Raw genomic sequence first — 19,866 nt, 5'->3', positions numbered from 1 at the left:
AGGCTCACCCAGGCCCCTCCCCGCCCCCGCCCGCGGCCCCGCAGTCGCGGGGCGGAGCGAGGGGCGGAACTGCCATGCGGCTGGCCGCAGGGCCGGTAAGGGGCGGCGCTAGGCCACGGGTCCTCAGTCAAGTGACGCGGGGCAACTGGCCCGCGCGCCGACTGCGCAGCGGAGAGGCCAGAGGATGGGCTTGTGGGGGATGTTTCGCATTCTCTCTCTACTGCTGGTGCCGCTGCTGTCGGGTACCGCGTGCGGCCTGCGCGTAAGTCCACGGGACCCCGCGCGGGGGTGCACTGAGAGGGGGCAGGCTGGCGAGGGACCGGGCTGGGGCTGCAGCCGCCCTCCGGGGTCCTGCAGGGCGTGGGCTTGGGACCCCGGACTGTGCCGGGGCAGGCGGGCAGCTGGAGGAGCGCAGGCAGTGGACCGGCCCTCCCGTCGGGGGCGGGCAGGGCGGGGCTCGCGTCCTTCCCGGTAAGCTCTGTCGCTCGCGTGCTCAGCCCCGGTCGCCCCTTCCGCTTGGACCCACTTCCCGGTTGGTGCAAGACGGGGTGAGAGAAGGTTCGCCCAAACCTCTCCAGCTTTGCAGTTTTCCGGGAGGGACATTCCAAGCAGCGCGCGGCATTGGAGGGCGCCGTGGGCTGTGGCTTGAGGCGCCCTCCCTTGCCCAGTTCGGGTGCTGCGGAGCGCTCCGGAAGGAGAAAAATGGGGTCAGGAGACGCCCCGGCGATGGGAATGTTGGATTGATTTCCTTCTAGGGGTTCTCTTTTCAAACATCTCGTCCCTTTCCCGCCACTCCCTGCTGCTGCCTACTTTTTTTGGCTTGAATTTTCCCGATCTTCAGTGTTTGGCGGTGCAGGCCAGGGGTGGGCAAGAGATAGGTGGCAGCCAGCGTTGCTGGAGGTCCGGCCGAACAAGTAGGTGAGGTGGGGGCCGGGGGAGGGGGCAGTGCAGGATTGGCGGGAGGATAGCCTCAAATAGAGCTAAAGCATGGGCCGGAGGGGCCTCCATACCGCTGCCTAGGGAGGTCGGCATCACAGCCGCGGAAAGATTGAGGCGCGGGGGGGGGCGCGGACGGGTAATTGAAATGGGCACCTGGCCCTCCGCACGTTTAGCGAACCAACTGTGGCTCCCCCCAAAGTTTAGGTGGGCTGCTTGATGCTAGGGCGTGTTTTCAATAGAAGGAGAGGAAATTTGGGCCCATTTACTTGTAAATTGCATCTTTTTGGTTTTTTTTGTAAATTGCATCTCTTGATGAAAAGCTTTCGGTAAGTGCTTAGGCAGAGAAGTCATATTAATTTAAAATCAAGGTTGGAAATCTTAAGTCGTTGAAAAACAGTTGCTGAACATAGTTTAATTTGGGGTTCTAGAGAAAGGTCACCTTAAATCGAGTGCTAACTTCTGTCTGCCTACGTTTCTGGTTTCCCTGTCCTCGTGTGTGTGTGTGTGTGTGTGTGTGTGTGTCGGAGCCCTGGGTGAGAGCTACCCAGCTCTGAGAACCACTGGCCAGGGTGGAGCCAGGGTGGAGTTGGGGAACCATGGCAGTGAACAGTGGCAGAGAAAATGAGGGGGGGTGGCAGTGTGAGAGGAGAGAGATCAGGGTTTAGGGTTGAGGAGCTGGTGGAAAAGGCAGGCCCCTGGGGAACGTTGTGCCCCATCGTCCTGCAGGGGGGTGCCCAGAGCCTACACAGGGAGCCGGGCTTCACCCCAGGAATTCTTATGTAAGGTGTCTAGGTGTCCTTCCTGGCCTGGAGTTTCAGAAAGATACCAGCAAACTAGCTTTCCATGATTTCCTTGTTCACTTGTATGTAGAACTGCGGTTCTCAGACTTTAACTGTCCTAGAAATTAAAATAGAAACTTTAAAAATATTTATTAACTTATTTAAAAAATAATAAATCATTACATGTTAACAAACTATATCTTTTGAAAAATAACAGTATTTCTCCCCAAACTTGAGCTGGAAGACTGGCACAGTTTTACGTTTTTGCAAACATCTTTCGCACCTGTCATAATAGATGATAGCTGGGTACATTCAGTTTTGCCATATCACATGTCACGGAGCCCCTGGAAAACTCCACTGTACACTCATGAGAGAATGAGAATGCAAAAGGCAGTTATAGCTTAGTAGTATTAGGAATATAATTCTGAGTAAATGTACCTCCTGAAAGGGTCTCCCTTGACCACACTTTGAGAACTGCTAATTTAAAATAACTTTTTTTTAATCATTAAAAAAAAAAAGTTGAATGCTTTGTGGAAAAACTTTTAAATATTCAGAAAACTGTAAGTAAGAACATGAGAACTGCCCACCACATTACAATCCACTATGTTTGTATTTTAATAATAAAGTGTAGCAACCAACTGGTATTTGAGTGGCTTGGATTCGAGGCAGGCTGGGTAGATGTGAGTGGCCTTCAGGTTTTGAATGGGGACAAGGAAGCTCTAATATCCCACAAAGCTGACGCCGGTTCCTGGTTGCAGGCGGAGCTGACCCGGAAACTTCTGCTTGGCCACTGTCCTTTCTAAGGAACTCACCTTCCAGAGCCCGCCCACACAGAACTGGCAGGGGACCCTCTTAGGAGCAGAGACAATGGCGATCTTCAGGCAGCTGTCCCTGGGTGCAAAGGCTGCCCTGGCTGCAGGCACTGTCTTCGTGTCCATGATTGTGTCCCGCTCCTATCTGGCGGGGAGCCTTGAGCTCAGGGCCTGGCGTTGGCTGTTCCGCCTGCAGCTGGCCCTGTTTGCCAACTCGCTCATGCTCATTGGTTCCCTCTACATCTGGCGTAGCGCAGTCAGCAACCTCAGCCACTCCCCAGCCGCAGAGTCCACCTGTTTTCAGCTTTGGAAGATGGCTGTTGTGGCATTTCTCGCCCTGGCCCATTCTAGTTTCTTCACCATGCTCTTTTTAGTGGCGGAGGAGCCCTATCTCTTTTCCTTGGCAGCCTACTCCTGCCTCGGGGCCTACATCATCATGGTCTTCTTCCTCTGTACCCTCAGTGGCATGGAGCAGGCCTACCAGCTCTTGGCCTGGCGCAGTGGTAGGGTTGTGGGCAGCCTTGACAAGACAAGGAAGCTGGCGGTCAGGCCGGCCCTGGCCGTGGCAGTGACTGCTGTGCTCAGCGTGGCTGGGCTCCTGAATGCCGCTCAGCCTCCAGCTGTGAGGACCGTGGAGGTGCCCATCCATCAGCTGCCTCCCTCGATGGACAGCCTCAAGATCGTGCTCCTCTCAGACATTCACTTGGGCCCCACAGTGGGCAGGACCAAGATGGAGATGTTCGTGAACATGGTGAACATGCTGGAGCCAGACGTCACAGTGATTGTGGGTGATCTCTGTGATTCGGAAGCCTCCATCCTCCGCACAGCCGTGGCTCCTTTGGGCCAGCTCCACTCCCGCCTGGGCACCTACTTCGTCACGGGGAATCACGAGTACTACACGTCAGACGTCAGCAACTGGTTTGCGCTGCTGGAATCCCTGAATGTCAAGCCCCTTCACAACGAGAACGTGAAGATTTCCGCCACAGGGGCCCAGCACGGGGGTGGTGAAGGGGAGGACTGGATCTGCTTGGCTGGGGTGGACGATATCGAAGCAGACATCCTGCACTACTCCGGCCACGGCATGGATCTCGTCAAGGCCCTGGGGGGCTGCAGCCCAGACCACACCACCATCTTGCTAGCTCACCAGCCGCTGGCTGCCAAGAGAGCCCTGCAGGCTCGGCCGGATATTAACCTGATTCTCTCAGGGCACACGCATGCTGGGCAGATCTTCCCCTTGAACGTGGCTGCCTATCTCTTGAACCCCTTCTTCGCTGGCCTCTACCAAGTGGCCCAGACTACATTTGTATATGTCAGCCCAGGCACGGCCTACTATGGGATACCCATGAGACTGGGTAGCCGGGCGGAGATTACAGAGCTTATCCTCAAGCAGGCTCCCTGAATCTGGCCCTACCTCTTGCCTTTTCAATGCCCTTGCCCTTCACCATCCATCCCTCCTTAGAGTGGGTTGCCTGCATTCCCCCCTCCAGCCTCTCCTGCCCAGCCCTGCCAGTACATGCTTGATCACAAGCCTGGCTTGAATGGTGATTTGTACCGGGGCAGCCTGGCAAGTCCAGGCTGGTTTACTCTGTAGGTGGCCAGTGGCTTCTTTATATGTATCTGTGAGACAACTCAAGTCACGTGTAAGAACAAGCATCTGTTTTCCAGATGATGGGAAGTAAGCTCTCCTCCTCTGCAGAGCTCAGAAGGCTGAATGGAAACATGGGGTTGCTTGAAAGGGATACCTCTAGAAAGCAGAACAGAGAGGATCACTGGCGTTTTTAAAACCCCTTGAAGACTTAGGCAGTTTTCAGGATCATTGATCCAGAGCTTTCTGGGGAAAGGGCCGTGTTGCTAGGTGATCTGGGAGAACAGGCAGGAGGGAGGCCCTATCTGGCTACTGGGGAAGAATGTTTCCTTTTCCCTATTGGTTCTGTCAGAGTCGCCTTTATTGAGGGCATCAACCAAACCTTCGGGGACGCAGGGCTCTGGCTGTTCCAGGCCTCAAGTGCTGCTCTTTTATCGCCTGTGCTCCTGGGCCTTGGGCTGGAAAGAAACAGGAGCACAGTGGTAGGCATTGGTAATGCACTGCTGCTTAGGGATTCAGAGGGGGTTTGCCTCCCTGGGCTCCTTTAATCCAGTACTTGGGCGAGGTAATTAAGGATAGGCTACCTTTTCCTCCTCGAAGGTGAGAAAAATGAGGCAGAGAGAAGCAGGGCGCTGGCAACATGACAGGGTATGGAGGAGACCCTTGGCTGGAAGCCAGGCCTTCTGCCTCCCTGTCCATGGTCTGGCGCTTAAGGATCGGCATCTGAGACCAGTGAGTGCAGAGCTCAGACACGTGCTGCTGTGCCAAGAGAATGAACAAGGCTCGAGAACCTGAGGGTCTCTCAGGGCCTGGAAGGGGTTTGGCTCGATTCAGCGTAGGCTGTCTGTGACATTGGCAGAAAAGTCGAGAAAGTAGACCCTCCCCTCCACCTCCCAGATCTGGGTCTGTGTTTTGTGAGAAACTGAGGCTCGCTTTCTACCAGGGGAAGTTGAGTTTGCAGGGGGAATGGGCACAGTTTTGTGCTCTTGCAGGGCTGGGAGACCTTCCCTCCCCCTGGGCCCTGGCTGTGGAATGCCGGGACTATCTTCCCTGCTGGGTGGCTTCCACGCCAGCACCCTCCTGTCCATCTCTCACCCTGTCCTGACCCCATCAGCATTGTCCTAGGGCCTGGCCATAGAACCATAATGCCATGCTCCTCCCTGCTGGCCAAGCCTCTTGTGCCAGAGGCAAGAGACCCTTCAGTCCTGAGGTAGCAGTCAGTCAGCTCTCCTGTTGGAAAAGGCCTCACTGAGAAGCCTGGGGACCTTGGCTCAGCACTGACTTTTTGTAACCGAGAGTCTCTCCAACGGGGAACAAAACCCCACTCGGCCTGGAGAAGCTCATCCTGCTGCTCATTGTTCAGGTAGCGTCAGGGAAATGACTTGACCTCACCAAGTCTCAGTTTCCCTCACCCTAAAATGAGGATAATTCTGTCTACCTCAGTATTGTTCTGTGGGATTGGTATTAAGACGTGGAGTGAGGTACCTGTGGCCCAGGTGCACAGGAAGCGCTTGGTGGCGTTAATATTTAACCATCACGGGGGCCGGGCTAGGGAGCTGTGCTGGGCAGGGGTGCCCAGAGAATGAAAGGAGTGGCCGAGCCTGGGGAAGGCTGCCTGTGGCTAGGGTCCGCTGAGGTGTGGAGGCAGCACCTGCTGGGGGTCTGTTTTTCTTGGCCTGTGCTGCAGTATCCTTGCACACACTGTGGCTTTAGGGAGTTCCTTATATTTTCCTCCTGTCTTCCTCGTGTGTAACAGAATCCTAGGCGCTCCTGGAGACCCCCTTTCTTGTTGGCAGGCAGATGAGGTACTAACAGTGAGCCTTCCAGGCAAATTTAAAATCAGTCTTTGCGTTGGGATTTCAGCAGTTTCTTTATTTTGTATCCCCTTGTGCTTAATCGTCCCTGCAGCCAGGAGTAAGTTTCCAAACCCTCTCCTCCCTCCCTTGTGACCCAATCCCGTTTTCTGGATCATTCCAGTTGACTTTCCAGCTCTCTGTTGCTTAGATCTCACCAGACTCCTTGCTGCCGTTTATTTTCCAGCCTTAGGTGCCGCTGGTGGCGGTTGACCTTTCTGGATATTCTTCATCTGTGTTCTGAGCTTCCTGAGGTTAGCTTCCTTCTTTACTGTTTATCTTGCATCTTTGTCTCCTCTTTCTCCCAAGTGCTGTCATTTTGTGGTCTTGTGTTCTGAAGTCCTTGCTTGCCTGATTGTTTTCAACTCCCAGAAGTAAGACAGGCCCATCCTGTGTGTCTCGGGAAGACTGAGCAGCACCTTTTCCTGCATGGTTTAGATCCCGTGGTGAGGTGGAATTGTTCCCAGTGGAAGCTGCTCCATTACTGTGCAGATGTGGCCCTGGTGGGCCGCTCTCCACGGCACCCTTTGCTCCTATTCCCTCTTCCTCGCTCGCTCACCTTTGTTTTGTTCATGTATGGCTGGGGGAGGTGGTGAGGAACATACACTGGAAACTTGGGAAGTCTTTCAGTTTCCTTTTAGTTTTTCTTTTAATTTGTTGAACTCAAAATGAAGCATAATGCCTTTTAAAAATTAACAGCAGCTGTAGTTTGGGTCTAGGTTTCGTGAGAAACTTGTTATAAAATCTTAATAAGTTAATGCTGAAATATACAACAGTATATTTCACATATGTCTGTTTTTATGCCAATACTGCACTGTATTGGTTACTGTAGCCTTGTGATATTTTTTGGAATCAGGAATTGTGATTCTTCCAACTTTGTTCTTTTTCAAGATTGTCTTGGCTACTTGGGGTTCCTTGAAATTCCATATGAATTTTTCTATTTCTGCAAAAAAATGCGGTGGAATTTTTTTTTTTAAGATTTTATTTATTTATTTGACAGACAGAGATTACAAGTAGTCAGAGAAGCAGGAGAGAGGAGGAAGCAGGCTCCCTGCTGAGCAGAGAGCCTGATGTGGGCTTGATTCCAGGACCCTGAGACCATAGACCCGAGCCAAAGGCAGAGGCTTTAACCCACTGAGCCACCCAGGTGCCCCAGTGCAGTGGAATTTTGATAGAGATTGTTTTGAATCTAAGATCGCATTGGGTAGAATGGACATCTTAATGTTCAGTCTTCTAATGTGTGAACACAGGGTATCTTTCCATTTATTTCTTTCTTTCTGCAGTGTTTTGTAATTTTCAATGTATGAGTCTCATCTCCTTGGTTAGGTTTATTAAGTATTTTATTCTTTTTGATGCTATTGTAAATGAAACTGTTTTCTTACTTTCCTTTTTAGATTATTTATTGTCAGTGTATAGAAATGCAGCTGATTTTTATATGTTGATTTTGTGTTCTGCAGTTTTGCTGAATTTGTTTATTAGTCATAGCAATTTTTGGTATATGGTATCTTCTATTTCTTTTTCTTGCTTTGTTGCTCTGGCTAAGACTTCCAAAACTACGCTGAATAGAGGTGGTAAGAGCGGGCATTCTTGCCGTATTTCTGATCATAGAGGAAAAGCTCGTGGTCTTTCATCATTGAATATGATGTTAACTATGGACTTTCCCTATATGGCCTTTATTATGTTGAGGTGATTTCCTTCTAGTCCTAGTTTGTTGAGTGTTGTACTGTATTGTTATTGAGTGTTGAACCTTGTCAAATCTGTTTTCTGCCTCAATTAAGATGGGCATGTGGTTTTTGTCCTTTATTCTGTTAACATGGTGTATTATAATTACTGATTTTATATGTTGAGCTGTCCTTGCATTACAGGAATAAATCTCACTTGGTCATGGAGTACTATCCCTTTAATGTGTTGTTGAATTCAGTTTGCTGGTACTTTGTTGAGGATATTTGCATCAATATTCATCAGACATATTGGCCTGTAGTTTTCTTGTTAATGTCTTGTCTTGCTTAGGTATTAAGGTAATGTTAGCCTCATAGAATGAGTTTAGAAGCCTTTCTCCTCTTTCATTTTTTGGGCAAAGTTTCAAGAAAACTGGTGTTAATTCTTCTTTAAATGTTTGTTAGAATTCTCTAGTGAAGTCATCTGGTCCTGGGTTTTTCTGTGATTTTCAGTTACTGATTATTTTCTTTCCAGTTATTGGTCTCCTCAGATTTTCTGTTTCTTCATGATTCAGTCTTGGTAGTTTTATGTTTCTAGGAATTTTTTCATTTGTTCTAGATTACCCAGTTTATTGGCATACAGTTGTTCATAGTAGTATCTTGTAATCTTGTTTATTTCTGTGGCATCAGTTGTAATATCTCCTTTTTCATTTCTGATTTTAGTTATTGAGTCTTCTCTCTTAATTAGTTCATCTAGCTAAAGCTTTGTCAGTTTTGTTGATCTTTAAAGAAAAACCCAATTCTCAGTTTCATTGACTTTTTTTTTCTTTCCTTTTTTTTTTTTTTGATGTTTTTCTGTCTTTCATTTATCTCTGCTCTGATTTTTATTATTTCCTTCTTTCTGCTAGCTTTGGGTTTAGTTTGTTCTTTGGTTTCTTGAGGAATTATGTCTCTTAGAGTTCCTTTGTTTGAATCAGGATCTAAAAATAAAACCCATATACTCTATATGATATATTTCTTAAATCTAAGTCTAGAAAACATCTTTCCTCTTTATGTCATTTATTTGTTCAAGTTATCTTAGTATTTCCTACATTTCAGAATTGTGGTGGTCAATGTGTTATACTATCCCTCATGTTGTCAGTGAGCTAGTAGAGCTAGAGATCTGTAAAAGTTACAGCTAGAGGCTGGATAGTTTCAGGTTCGCCATTTTTCTTTTTTGGGCAGGAAGACTTCATTGCTTTCAGTGATGCTACCACTGACCCACAGGTCTAGTGTTGTCAACTTGATCTGTCCACTAGAAAGTTCCTCATCATCTTTTTTTTTTTTTTAAAGATTTTATTTATTTATTTGACAGAGATCACAAGTAGGCAGAGAGGCAGGTCAGGGGTAGGGGGAAGCAGGCTCCCTGCTGAGCAGAGAGCCCGATGCGGGGCTCAATATCAGGACCCTGGGATCATGACCTGAGCCCAAGGCAGAGGTTTTAATCCACTGAGCCACCCAGGCGCCCCCTCATCATCTTTTCGTCTAATGTTTCAGCAGTCATTGATGATTATGCCTTTTTTTTAAAGTTTGCTACATTTATTACAGAATTTAGTGAGCCAAAGTATTAAAAAGGCTTTCCAAGAATAGTTAATTACCTTTTATATATTCAAGAGATGATGGTATCTTCTTTTCTCTCTGTTCTGAATTCTGAAGGAGGTTTTGGAGTACTCAGAAATATAATCCTGCCATCAGCTCCCAAAATAGTGATTTTTTAATTGCATAATTTCTTCTGTATTTACTAACTATGGTTCTTTTACAAAGAACTCTCCTCATCAATTGGTTACTGTGAAAAAGGCTATAACAAAGGCAAGACGGATGCTGGACTCTTCCCTTTTATTCATCAATTGTCAGAATAAAGAGTTGATGCACCAGCATACCCCAAGGATGTCCAGTAAGCTCTTTGGGGTGGGAGGAAGTAACATGAATTTGGCTCTTTTCTTATATCTGATGTGCTTCAGTCTACTGAAGTGATATATATATATTTTTTAGATTTATTTATTTGAGAGAGAGAGAGATCAAACAGAGGGCTAGTGAGAGGGAGAAGCAGACACCCTAGTGAGCAGAGAGCCCTATGCCAGGCTTGATACCAGGACTCTGAGATCATGATCTAAGCTGAAGGCAGACGCCTAACTGACTGAGCCCCCCCAGGCACACACCCCTGCGTGATAAATCTTTTGATGCTCAAAATCTCCCACCTTTGAGCAGTTGGAGACCTGCTTCTCTATCATTTTATTGTGAGCATAATGGTTTTTGATAGTTTTAGGGTTATTTTGTACATATTCTGGCCTAGACTTGGACTAAGTAATTTCCTGAAGGAGCTCTGGTTCCTTTTAGTGGGAAATACTTAGAGACCATAATTTAAGTGCTAGAGGAGCTAGTGTCATTTCTAAGCCGTTTCAGTGTTTATTGCTAGGAAATTAATATTTTTTTAGAAAAAAACTATATTAGTATTTCCAATTTAAATGTCAAGTTAAGAGCTTTTTTGAAAAATAAACTTTATTTTTTAGAGCACAGCAGACTTGAATGGAAGGTACAGAGATTTCTCACAGAACCCTGGTTACAGGGTTTTACTTAACTTTCTCTGATTTTATGTTTGTTTCCATTTTACACTGAAAATTTTGGTTCCTAACCACCAGTGTAATTATTTATTTACTTTATCCTACCTACATATATTATGGATTCAAAATAGCAATAAACTATTATTACTAGGGTGAAATCTACTGGATACAGTTTTGTTTGTTCATTTGTTTGACCTGAATGCAGCTTAAGATATATTTTTATCCTTAGGCTAAATATCATCAAAATACTCTTTCAAATTCACTTGAAATGATTCTTTCCTGTGTGGAAAGAAACTTAGGTCTAATACTAACTTTGAAGAACTGTTTTATAATTTTAAGACTCATTTTTATTATTATTATTATTTTTAAGACTATGTACTTACCTTTTCTCTGAGCTTAGGAGGCAGAATTAAATCTGTAACTGCCTGTGAGTCATGGAGGATTTGGGGAGCTGGTCCCAAGCTGTGTTCATTTCTCCTCCATTCTGCCATTTTCCTTCCTCTCCCGTTGTAATTTGTGTTCCATTGTCATTGACGCTTTTCGAATCTGCTGCCTCTTGGAACACTGCACAAAAATCTTTGCGGAACCAGAGAGGCAAACATACATAACAACACTGATAAAAATAGGATGCATAAGCCAGAGCGGGTCATCCACAACTTCCTTCCGATCTGTATTGATTGTCACTCTTCCCTATGGCTGTTTTGCTTCTTCAGCCTGTCTCATGTCTGCTGCTTCCCTGACACTGGGTGTTTGAAAGGCTGTTAGCTCTGGCACAATCAAAGTTTGTTGTATAATCATCGGAAATACACCTCTGTCCTTCTGTTCTGTGAGCTGAGGGGTCTGGGAAGCCCATGTGTATCAGCACCCTTCTATCGCCGCCTTCTCCACTCCCCTTCATCCCTTGTCCCTCAACCCTAGGGCATTAGCAGCCTAGGAGGGTTGGGTCTGTGCCACTCCAGAGCTGAGCAGCTCCTGTCAGGAATTCTCCAGGCTCTTGGGCCCCAGGGGTGAGTGAAAAGGCATACAGGGTGCTGGGGTTACAGATCCATTGAACAGGTGCTTTACCAGGGTCCTACTGAAGGGCTGGAAGATGTAGTGTCTCCATATGGTCAACATGACCCCTAACTTGTGACGTCACTGAGCACCTTGTATTTCTTTGTTCGTGTTGAGGAATGTGCGTAATGTAATGCTAATATAATGATTTTTAGTCCTGAGTATTAGAAAACCTGGGCGATGTTCACCTTGCCTGGTGACATAAATATTGGTATTATGTTGAGTTTTCTTAAAGAGATGCTTATTTACCACTGAAATAATCTAAACAGAATAACTTTCAAAATGTTATGTCGGATAGTATTAGGTCTCTGCTGTATAATTGGTTCAAGGGTATTTTGTCTGTACTGCTGTCCTTTTTCTCCAGTATTATATGCATTATACACAGGGGTCTTGGAAAGGTGTGTGGTTTGCCTTGCTTGCAATTGCTTTTTCTTTTCTAAGTTTCTGTGACCTCATGCATTGTAAACACTGATGCTGCCACACCCCTGCATGTGTGAAATAAAATGATGGCTCTTCAGTATTCCGTTGCCGTGCCAATTAATTTAGAAGGCGTGGAATCTGACCACAGGTAATATTTTTTGTTCTTTTGTATTTGAGGGGGGGGAACTAAGCTCTGAAGGCAGTTTTCCTCTTTCCTTCTCCCCCGCCATTTCTCAATTGCCTTACTTCTGTCAGAGGTACCACAGCCCAAAGATGTTAAGGAGGCCGGCCCTCTTAGACTAGATCCCCTCAGGTCCTTCAATGTTGAGAGGAGTCACTTTGGAGCTTTGAAGCAGATTTTCCCTATTGACCTTGGCCATGACAGCCACCATTTGGAAGCTGTCTCTTAGGTGATGTGGCTTCTATGGCTGTCCCCATCACTCCACTGTGTGCTACTCTTCCAAGCCTCAGTTTCAGGGACTTGTCACAGTTCCTTGGGTCCCAATAACATGATGTTGTTTATCTATCAGATCAGCGTGACATCCCATGAGATGTGCTGATGACTGGGGTCTCTCGGAGAGAGTGGGGCAGTGGGGGTAGGGTGGGCAGGCTGGGACTAGAGAGAGAATGTGTACTGCTATCCTGCCCACTTACAAACAAACCACTCTTGATCCTTTCTACTGAGAGTTTTGAAAAGAATAGAACATTAGCCACAAACCCAAACCCTGGGTTTTCCACTTGGCTCTTCCTTCCATAATGCCTCTGACTTGTGGTGTGGGCTCAGGGTCTATTAAGTAAAGCCATCCCAGTTTGCACTCAGGACGAGGGAAATAACTGTAGGCTAAGCGCTCCTTGTTGGACCCACGTAGAAGGGCCTGGGTGGGCCGTGGCTCCCTTTCTCCCCAGTTTCCTACTAAAGAGCAGTAAATGCCATCGCATTTCGGGACACCTGGTATGTCCGCTCAGGTGTATCCAGCCATCCCCAGAAGGCCATTTTCCCCAGGTACCCCAGTCCTACTGGGGAAGGCATCACAGGGTTCTTCCTCGAGAGATCCATGCAACCCTCCCTTCAGTCAATTGGCATTTGTTGGAGAGGCTACGCCAGAGCTGGGAACTGGAGGAAGGAATCACAACTTTCCATTGCAGTGGCTGATGTCAGCCTTTTGCTCAGGAGTTCTTGATTTTTTTTTTTCCTTGTTAGACATGTCAGGCAGCACCCTAGCTGGTTCCACAATCGTCCCACCCACTGGAAGTGCTGTGGTCTGTTGCACTCTCGCCTAGCTGGTCGTTGTGGTGCTTATGTGGTCCCTTACTGGGCTTCTCAGGGATACCAGGGCCCTCCTCAGCATGGCGTTCCTTCCTGACGGGAGTGTACTCTAGCCTGTCCTTGGGGATATAGTCAGATGGTGGGTTGTCTGGTCAATCATGTTTACATTCCCATCTCTTTGAGGCATCTCACAGTTCCTCAGGATGCCAAGCCCATCCTGGCATGTCCACCTCATTTCCCATAGGCCAGCATCATGCCCAGGTTCCAAGGAGCCAGATTCCAACAGCGTCGCAACTAGGTTACCTTTATCCAGATGGTAACTCACAGGTCATGGGAGAGTAAACTTCCCTCTAGCCAGCCTTACAGTCTGTCCCTCGGTCCTCTCCCAGTGTGCCCACATGGCTAAGTCCTGAGCCTTACACTTCTAGCTGGAGACAATAGTCTCTTTAACGATGGCCACAGAAGCCTCTGGCATCACAGAATGCCTGCGGTGGATGTTGATCCCATCTGGCAATCTTTCTTCAAAGCCTCCAACTCTGTGAATAAAAATCAGCCAACCTCACAATCCTTTAATTACCAGTACATCCTACCACCCCACGCCATTCCAGGGGTAGAGCTAATGCAGATGCCAACTCCTCCCCCTCTGCCTGTGGCTTCTCTCAATCCAGCACAGGTGAGGACCTAGAATTCGTATTTGCATAATGTGGGGTGTCCCCACTCACTTAACACCAGCCTGTAGGGTTCTTGTGGCTGTCTGACAGATACAAGAGATCCAGTTCTAGGTTCACAGCCTGAGGATCTGCTCTTGAGGCCAATCCTGGTACCACTGCCTTAATTTGGGTTCTGTAGAAGCAAAACATGAAGCAAGGGCTTGAATGCAGGTGATCTGAGAAGTGATCTGAGAATGCAGGCATGAAGCACAGGTGGGAAGAAACAGGTCTGTATGAGGATGTGTCATGGTTCTCGCTGTGGGCAGTAGGGCCAGGGTTCTGTTAGCATCTCCTGGAAGGTACACAGAACATCTCCAGCATTGTCTGCCTACAAGATGCAGCTATCCACCCCATTGGCTCAGGGTTGGCCCGAGGAGCATGGGCACTCCTGCATCCCTGGGCGAGCAGGTTCCTATCTCGGGGCAGGAAGGCACAAAGCCCCAGGGTGTGGGTCTGAGCTGAGACACTATCAGCACGGAGCATACTGAGCTCACACACGACTGGCCACGGGCTGCAGCTGACATAGGTATGCTTTAAAAGAGCCCTTCTCTGGGCACCTGGGTGGCTCAGTGGGTTAAAGCCTCTGCCTTCGGCTCAGGTCATGATCTCAGGGTCCTGGGGTCGAGCCCCACGTCAGGCTCTCTGCTCAGCGGGGAGCCTCCTTCCCTTCCTCTCTCTCTGCTTGCCTCTCTGCCTACTTGTAATCTCTGTCTGTCACATAAATAAATAAAATCTTTAAAAAAAAAAAAAAAGCCCTTCTCAGCCTTCTCTTTTTACTCTTGATGAATGGAAGATCTTTCTGCAAGGGCAAGAGCATCTCGTCAGTCTCAGAAGCCTCATTATGCTCTATCATGCACGTATGCGTGTCTGCTTCCCATTCACGGTCAAGGCTCTTACCGTAGAAACCAGCATTTATTTCATCAGGACACTTTTTTTTTTTTTTAAAGATTTTATTTATCTATTTGACAGAGATCACAAGTAGGCAGAGAGGCAGGCAGAGAGAGAGGGAGAAGCAGGCTCCCTGCTGAGCAGAGAACCCAATGTGGGGCTCGATCCCAGGACCTTGGGATCATGACCTGAGCTGAAGGCAGAGGCTTTAACCCACTGAGCCACCCAGGCGCCCCATCATCAGGACACTTTTTTTTAAAAGATTTATTTATTTGTTTGTTTGGAGAGAGCATTCGCCCAAGCACGGGTACAAGCAGGGGGAGGGGCAGAGAGAAAGGGAGAGAATCTTAAGCAGACACATGCTGGGCCTGGAGCCTGACCCAGGCCTGATCTCATGATCCTAAAATCATGCCCAGAGCCGAAATGAAGTCTCTCGCTCAACCCACAGTGCCACCCAGGCGCCCTTCATCAGGGCGCCTTTTTGATTTTGTTTGTATGTATTTTCCAGTTTTACTGACAAATGACTCTCCTCACTGTATAAGTTCAAGGTGTACAGCATGATTTTATTTACATATACTGTGATCACCGCAGTAGCTCATGTCAGTCTTCTCATGTCGACACAATGGAAAGGAAAGAAAGAAAAATGGAAGAAAGGAAAAAGTTTTCTCCTTGCCATAGGATTTGTAGGATTTACCCTCCTTTTTTTTTTAATCTAAGATTTTATTGGTTATGAAGCGTGCCTGGGTGACTCAGTCAGTTTAAGCAACCTGCTCTTGGTTTTGGCTCAGGTCATGATCTCAGGGTCCTGGGGTCGAGCCCCACATCGGGCTCCTTGCTCAGTGGGGAACCTGCTTCTCCCTCTCCCCCTGCTCATGCACATGCTCACTCACTCTCAAATAAATAATATATTTTTAAAAATTTATTTATTTTGGGGGGAGAGGGAGAGGGAGAAGCAGATTCCGTGCTCAGTGCCGAGCCTTATGGAGCTCGATACCAGGACCCCAATATTGCGACCTGAGCCAGACTCAAGAGTTGGACATTCAACCAGCTGAGCCACCCAGACACCCCTAGGATTTACCCTCTTAACAGCTTTCCTGTATATCACACAACAATGTCAACTATAGTCACCAATTTGTACATTTTTTTTAAATTTTTTAAATTTTTAATTTTTTATAAACATATATTTTTATCCCCAGGGGTACAGGTCTGTGAATCGCCAGGTTTACACACTTCACAGCACTCACCATAGCACATACCCTCCCCAGTGTCCATAACCCAACCCCCCCTCCCAACCCCCCTCCCCCCAGCAACCCTCAGTTTGTTTTGTGAGATTAAGTGTCACTTATGGTTTGTGTCCCTCCCAATCCCATATTGTTTCATTAAATCTTCTTGTCTCTAGTGTTTATTTATCTTTTAGCTGGAAGTTTGTATCTTTTGAACTCCTTTCTCCAATCCCCCCCTTTTTAAAATTTTGTCAACATTTTATTAGGAAAATTGTCATACATAGAGTTGAAGGAACTTCATGCTTACCATCCAGATTCTACCATTAACATATTACTGTTGATCTATCCCTCCATCCATCCACCCATCAATCCATCTTATTTTTTAGATGCGTTCCAAAATAAGTTGCAGTGTACTTTCCACTCCAAGCGTGTCATGTATCATTAATTAGAGGTGAATATTGTTTATAGCTCTTTTTCTCCCTTTATGGTGAACTTTACAAACAATGAAATATACAAATCTAAGGGTACCCTTTGATGAGTATTGAGAAATGCACACCCTGTATAATCTGAAATCCATATTCAGCTAGTTTACCGTTACCCCAGGAAGTTCCCTCATGCTTCTTACCAAGCAGTCCGTGCCTCCCCCTCACAAAGGCAACAACTACCCCTGGTTTTTTTCCCCAGCATAGATTAGATTTGCATGTTCTAGAACTTCATATAAATGGGCTCATACAGTATGAACCTTTTGTGTAGGGCTCAAACTCAGCATGACAGTTTTGAGATTTATCCGTATTATGGGCTGTACCCGTCGTTCTGCTTTATTGCTGAGAAGTATTCTATTGTATGAACACACCAAGCTGCGATCCTCCCTCCTGCTGATGGACATTTGCTTACTTCCGGTTTTAGGCAATTATGAATGAAGCTGCTGTGAACATGTGTTACACGTCTTTTCATGAACGTATGCTTTTGTTTTTCTTAGAACCAAGAAAAAGGCTTTATTTTGAGGTGCGATTTGGTTTTTTAACAGTGTGGCAATTAAAACAAACACACAAATGAACAAAGAGAATACCATGTGTCCATACCAGGTTCCACAGTGATCAGCTTGGCTCTGTGTCTTTTTAATTTGCTCTTTAATTTGCTCTTTGTCTTTTTCATCTGTAGTAACCTCAGAGTTTGGGTCCTTCCACCCCGAAAAACTTCTGTATGTATGTCTAACTGATGAGAAGTTTTTCTTTTGTGTAATCAGCATGCTTTTGTTTTAGCCAACAGAATGAACAGTAATTCTTTTAATTTCACCTCATGCCTGGTCTCTGTTCAGACTTTCTGTGTCTCAACATTGGATTTTTTTGCAGTTCATTAGAATCAGGATCCAAACCAGGTTCCCATGTTGCATTAGGTCATTATGCCTCTCAAATTCTCTTTTATTTTCTAACAATATTCTCTTTATTTTGTCTGATTTTAATGCCATCAGTCTATTGAAGCAACTCTATCATTGGACTTCTAAAGCGTCCCACATTTTGGATTTGGCATATTTTACTTCCTTGAGCTATTGGTAGACTGAGGTTCAGTTGAGGTTCAGGTTCAGTAACAAGGACTGCTTCTAGGTGGGGCTGTACTTCCTGTTGAATCACAGCATGAGGGACATAATGTTTGCTTGTTCCATTTTTAAGAGGCTGACATGAGCCAAGGAATCATGTACCTGTAACTCACAGGGGTTAATATCTGTGCTCTCTTTAATTTCCCCTTTAATTTCCTCTTTTAAGTCTCTCTCGTTTTTTAAGTGCCCCCAATTTTTCCACCTGAGACCAGCGGGAGCCTCTTCAGGTTAGCCCCTGTGTCCTACATCTAACCACCACTCCTTGGTCCTGGGGGTTCCTCCTGTCCACTGCCCACCTCACTGCCACCACCACGGTCCATGACTCTGCTTCCTTTTTGCTGCTCCAGGAAAAGGCCAGAGTGCGCGATATTTGAAAACACACTTTCATGTGACCTTCCGTGTAAGTTGTTCTCCACAGCTCTTGGCGTGAAGCCCATGCCCACGAATGTGCATGTCAGGCGCGTTTAGTCTGGTCCCTGTCCGCCTTCAGTTCCCTGCTGTGCACTGTCTGTATTGAGGTTCTGGGGCCCCTTCTCAGCATCCCACACACTGTCTCCTCTGCCTGTGTCCTTCCCCTTGCCCACATCTTCCTTATCCTGGGGCTTAGCTCAAGCTGGTAGTTCCCAACGCTGTCTGCACATGACATCATCATCTGGGCAGTTTTAAGAAATGCCGATGCCTACACCCAAGATCAATTAAAATCTGAATGTCTGGGGGTGAGTCCTCACTTTGCTATTTTTAAAAGTTTGCACAGCTGATTCTGATGCGTGGCCAAGGTTGAGAAACAGAGTTCCTCCCTCTGAGAAATCTGTCCTCACGCCCCACTCCCGGGTTACATGCCATTTATTACCACTGCAGCATTCTACTCCAGCCCTGACCCCAGCTTTACTGAGGTATAATTAATACTAATACTGTGTAAGTTAAGGTGTGCAGCATGAACAATTTATCCTTTAGCATCTGGGCCTCACGATGTTGATACCTGGTCTAGAAAGAAGCTTCTTGTAGGTTGTGGCCACGTCTGGGTGGCTCTTTCTGATACTACTTATAAATGGACAGTAGGGAGATATTTGGGCTGGATTCTGGGGTTGTTTGAATGCAGGGATGGTGCTCCACTGAGTGGGACAAAGGCCAGAGTCCATAGTCTGCTAAGATCACACCTTGGCAACCTCATGTGCTCCTCTGAGCCCTTTCCCCTAGACAAGCAGGCTGCAAAGAGCCCCCTGCATTTCCCAGTGGCTTACCCCTTTCTACCTGTCTAAAGAATTTCCCCACCTCATGTGCCACCTCTGTACTCACAGAATGGTAGGACACCCTTTTTTGGCACCTAATTACATACATGCTGTGAAAATGTTTTTAAAATCATCCATTAGGGCACCTGGTCTAAGAAGTAACTTATATTTTTCGTGAGTTTCTTCAGGAGTTTCTTGCCTTTACTAGAACAAAGTGATAAGTGATTGACGCTCTGGCCCTTCTTTAGAAATGATTCTTTTTTTTTTTTTTTTAAGTATTTATTTAATTATTTATTTGACAGAGAAGAGACAAGAGAGGGGAGCGGCAGGGAGAGGGAGAAGCAGGTTCCCATGGAGCAGAGAGCCTGACATGGGGCTCCATCCCAGAACCCTGGGATCATGACCTGAGCCGAAGGCAAATGCTTAACAACTGAGCCACCCAGGTGCCCGAGGAATGATTCTTAAATTAGTTATTTATTTATTTTTGGTTAGCTTTACTGAGATGAACTCACATATAGTACAGCTTTCCATTTGCCTCTGAGCGATTTACTCCAAGTTGTTTAACTTTTCATCACAGTGCTTTAATTCCCTAGTTAGATTTCAGGCCGAATGTCTAGGACTTGGGGTCTTACAGTTGTTTCCAGATATGACTTCAAGGGAAGCCTTCAAAGCTGTCATGGACTGTGGTGCTGCTATGAAAAAAAGGTTTTCAAAAAAAAAAAAAAAAAAAAAGCCTAAAGCTGCACAAGGAATCTTACCAACAATGAAGGAAAGCAATTAACTGGTTTCGTAGGGCCCTGGTCCTGTTGGCACCTGTGACCCCTCACTGCCTTTTCCCATCCACCAGAGGGCAGTGTTCTATTCTACCTAACTGTTGGCTTCCCTTTCACATCCTAGCATTTTAGCTTCTGAACCAGTCCCCAGTGTTTCTCAAAATTTAATTTGCCTAGATTTTTTGACTTTGCTAGATAAACACCTTTCATTGCAACCCAGGGGAGACCTACATCAGGTGGAACTCTATATATGTATGTACAACAGAATCTTCATAAAATAATATTTGTCTTTACCAGGTGCTGTACACTGATATTTTCTGTTCTCTTTCATTTAAACAAGTGCCGATCAAAAAAAAGTTTTTTTTAATTGTGAGTTGTCACCCAAATTAGGTTCATGATTCAAAAATTGGATTGCAGCCCATAATTTGAAACAGACTGCCTTCAAGTTCGCTTAGTGGACTTGAAGTGTTCACATCCTGC

General features: G+C 46.5%; 2 protein-coding genes across 6 annotated transcripts in view; both read left to right on the top strand.

Moving 5' to 3' along the window:
* The first annotated feature begins 120 nt into the window (after positions 1–120).
* The window catches only part of GLB1 (galactosidase beta 1), a 79,460-nt gene continuing 59,714 nt past the window's right edge, over positions 121–19,866 (top strand). Inside the window, exon 1 of one of the 2 annotated variants that reach the window (XM_032861304.1) lies at positions 121–262. In XM_032861304.1, the coding sequence (XP_032717195.1) occupies positions 185–262 (78 nt within the window). In that variant the 5' untranslated portion in view covers positions 121–184. Of the gene's footprint in view, positions 263–503; positions 559–19,866 lie in introns of those variants that run through there. The other variant, XM_032861306.1, reaches the window with a different exon arrangement.
* TMPPE (transmembrane protein with metallophosphoesterase domain) lies at positions 174–3,936 on the top strand. Of its 4 annotated transcripts, none has more exons than XM_032861307.1 (2): positions 174–262; positions 2,477–3,936. In XM_032861307.1, the coding sequence occupies exon 2, from the start codon at positions 2,586–2,588 to the stop codon at positions 3,927–3,929; it is 1,344 nt and encodes a 447-aa protein (XP_032717198.1). In that variant the 5' UTR covers positions 174–262; positions 2,477–2,585; the 3' UTR covers positions 3,930–3,936. The 4 variants fall into 4 exon arrangements, with proteins under 4 accessions (XP_032717198.1, XP_032717201.1, XP_032717199.1 ...); XM_032861310.1 differs by lacking the exon at positions 174–262 and adding an exon at positions 501–558; XM_032861308.1 differs by lacking the exon at positions 174–262 and adding an exon at positions 877–914.

This window comes from Lontra canadensis, unplaced genomic scaffold (genome assembly GCF_010015895.1).
Source record: "Lontra canadensis isolate GAN:19392208 unplaced genomic scaffold, GSC_riverotter_1.0 scaffold20, whole genome shotgun sequence".
Lineage (NCBI taxonomy): Eukaryota > Metazoa > Chordata > Mammalia > Carnivora > Mustelidae > Lontra > Lontra canadensis.
The sequence above is the reverse complement of the archived record's forward strand: the minus strand, read 5'-3'. Positions and strand labels throughout refer to the sequence as shown.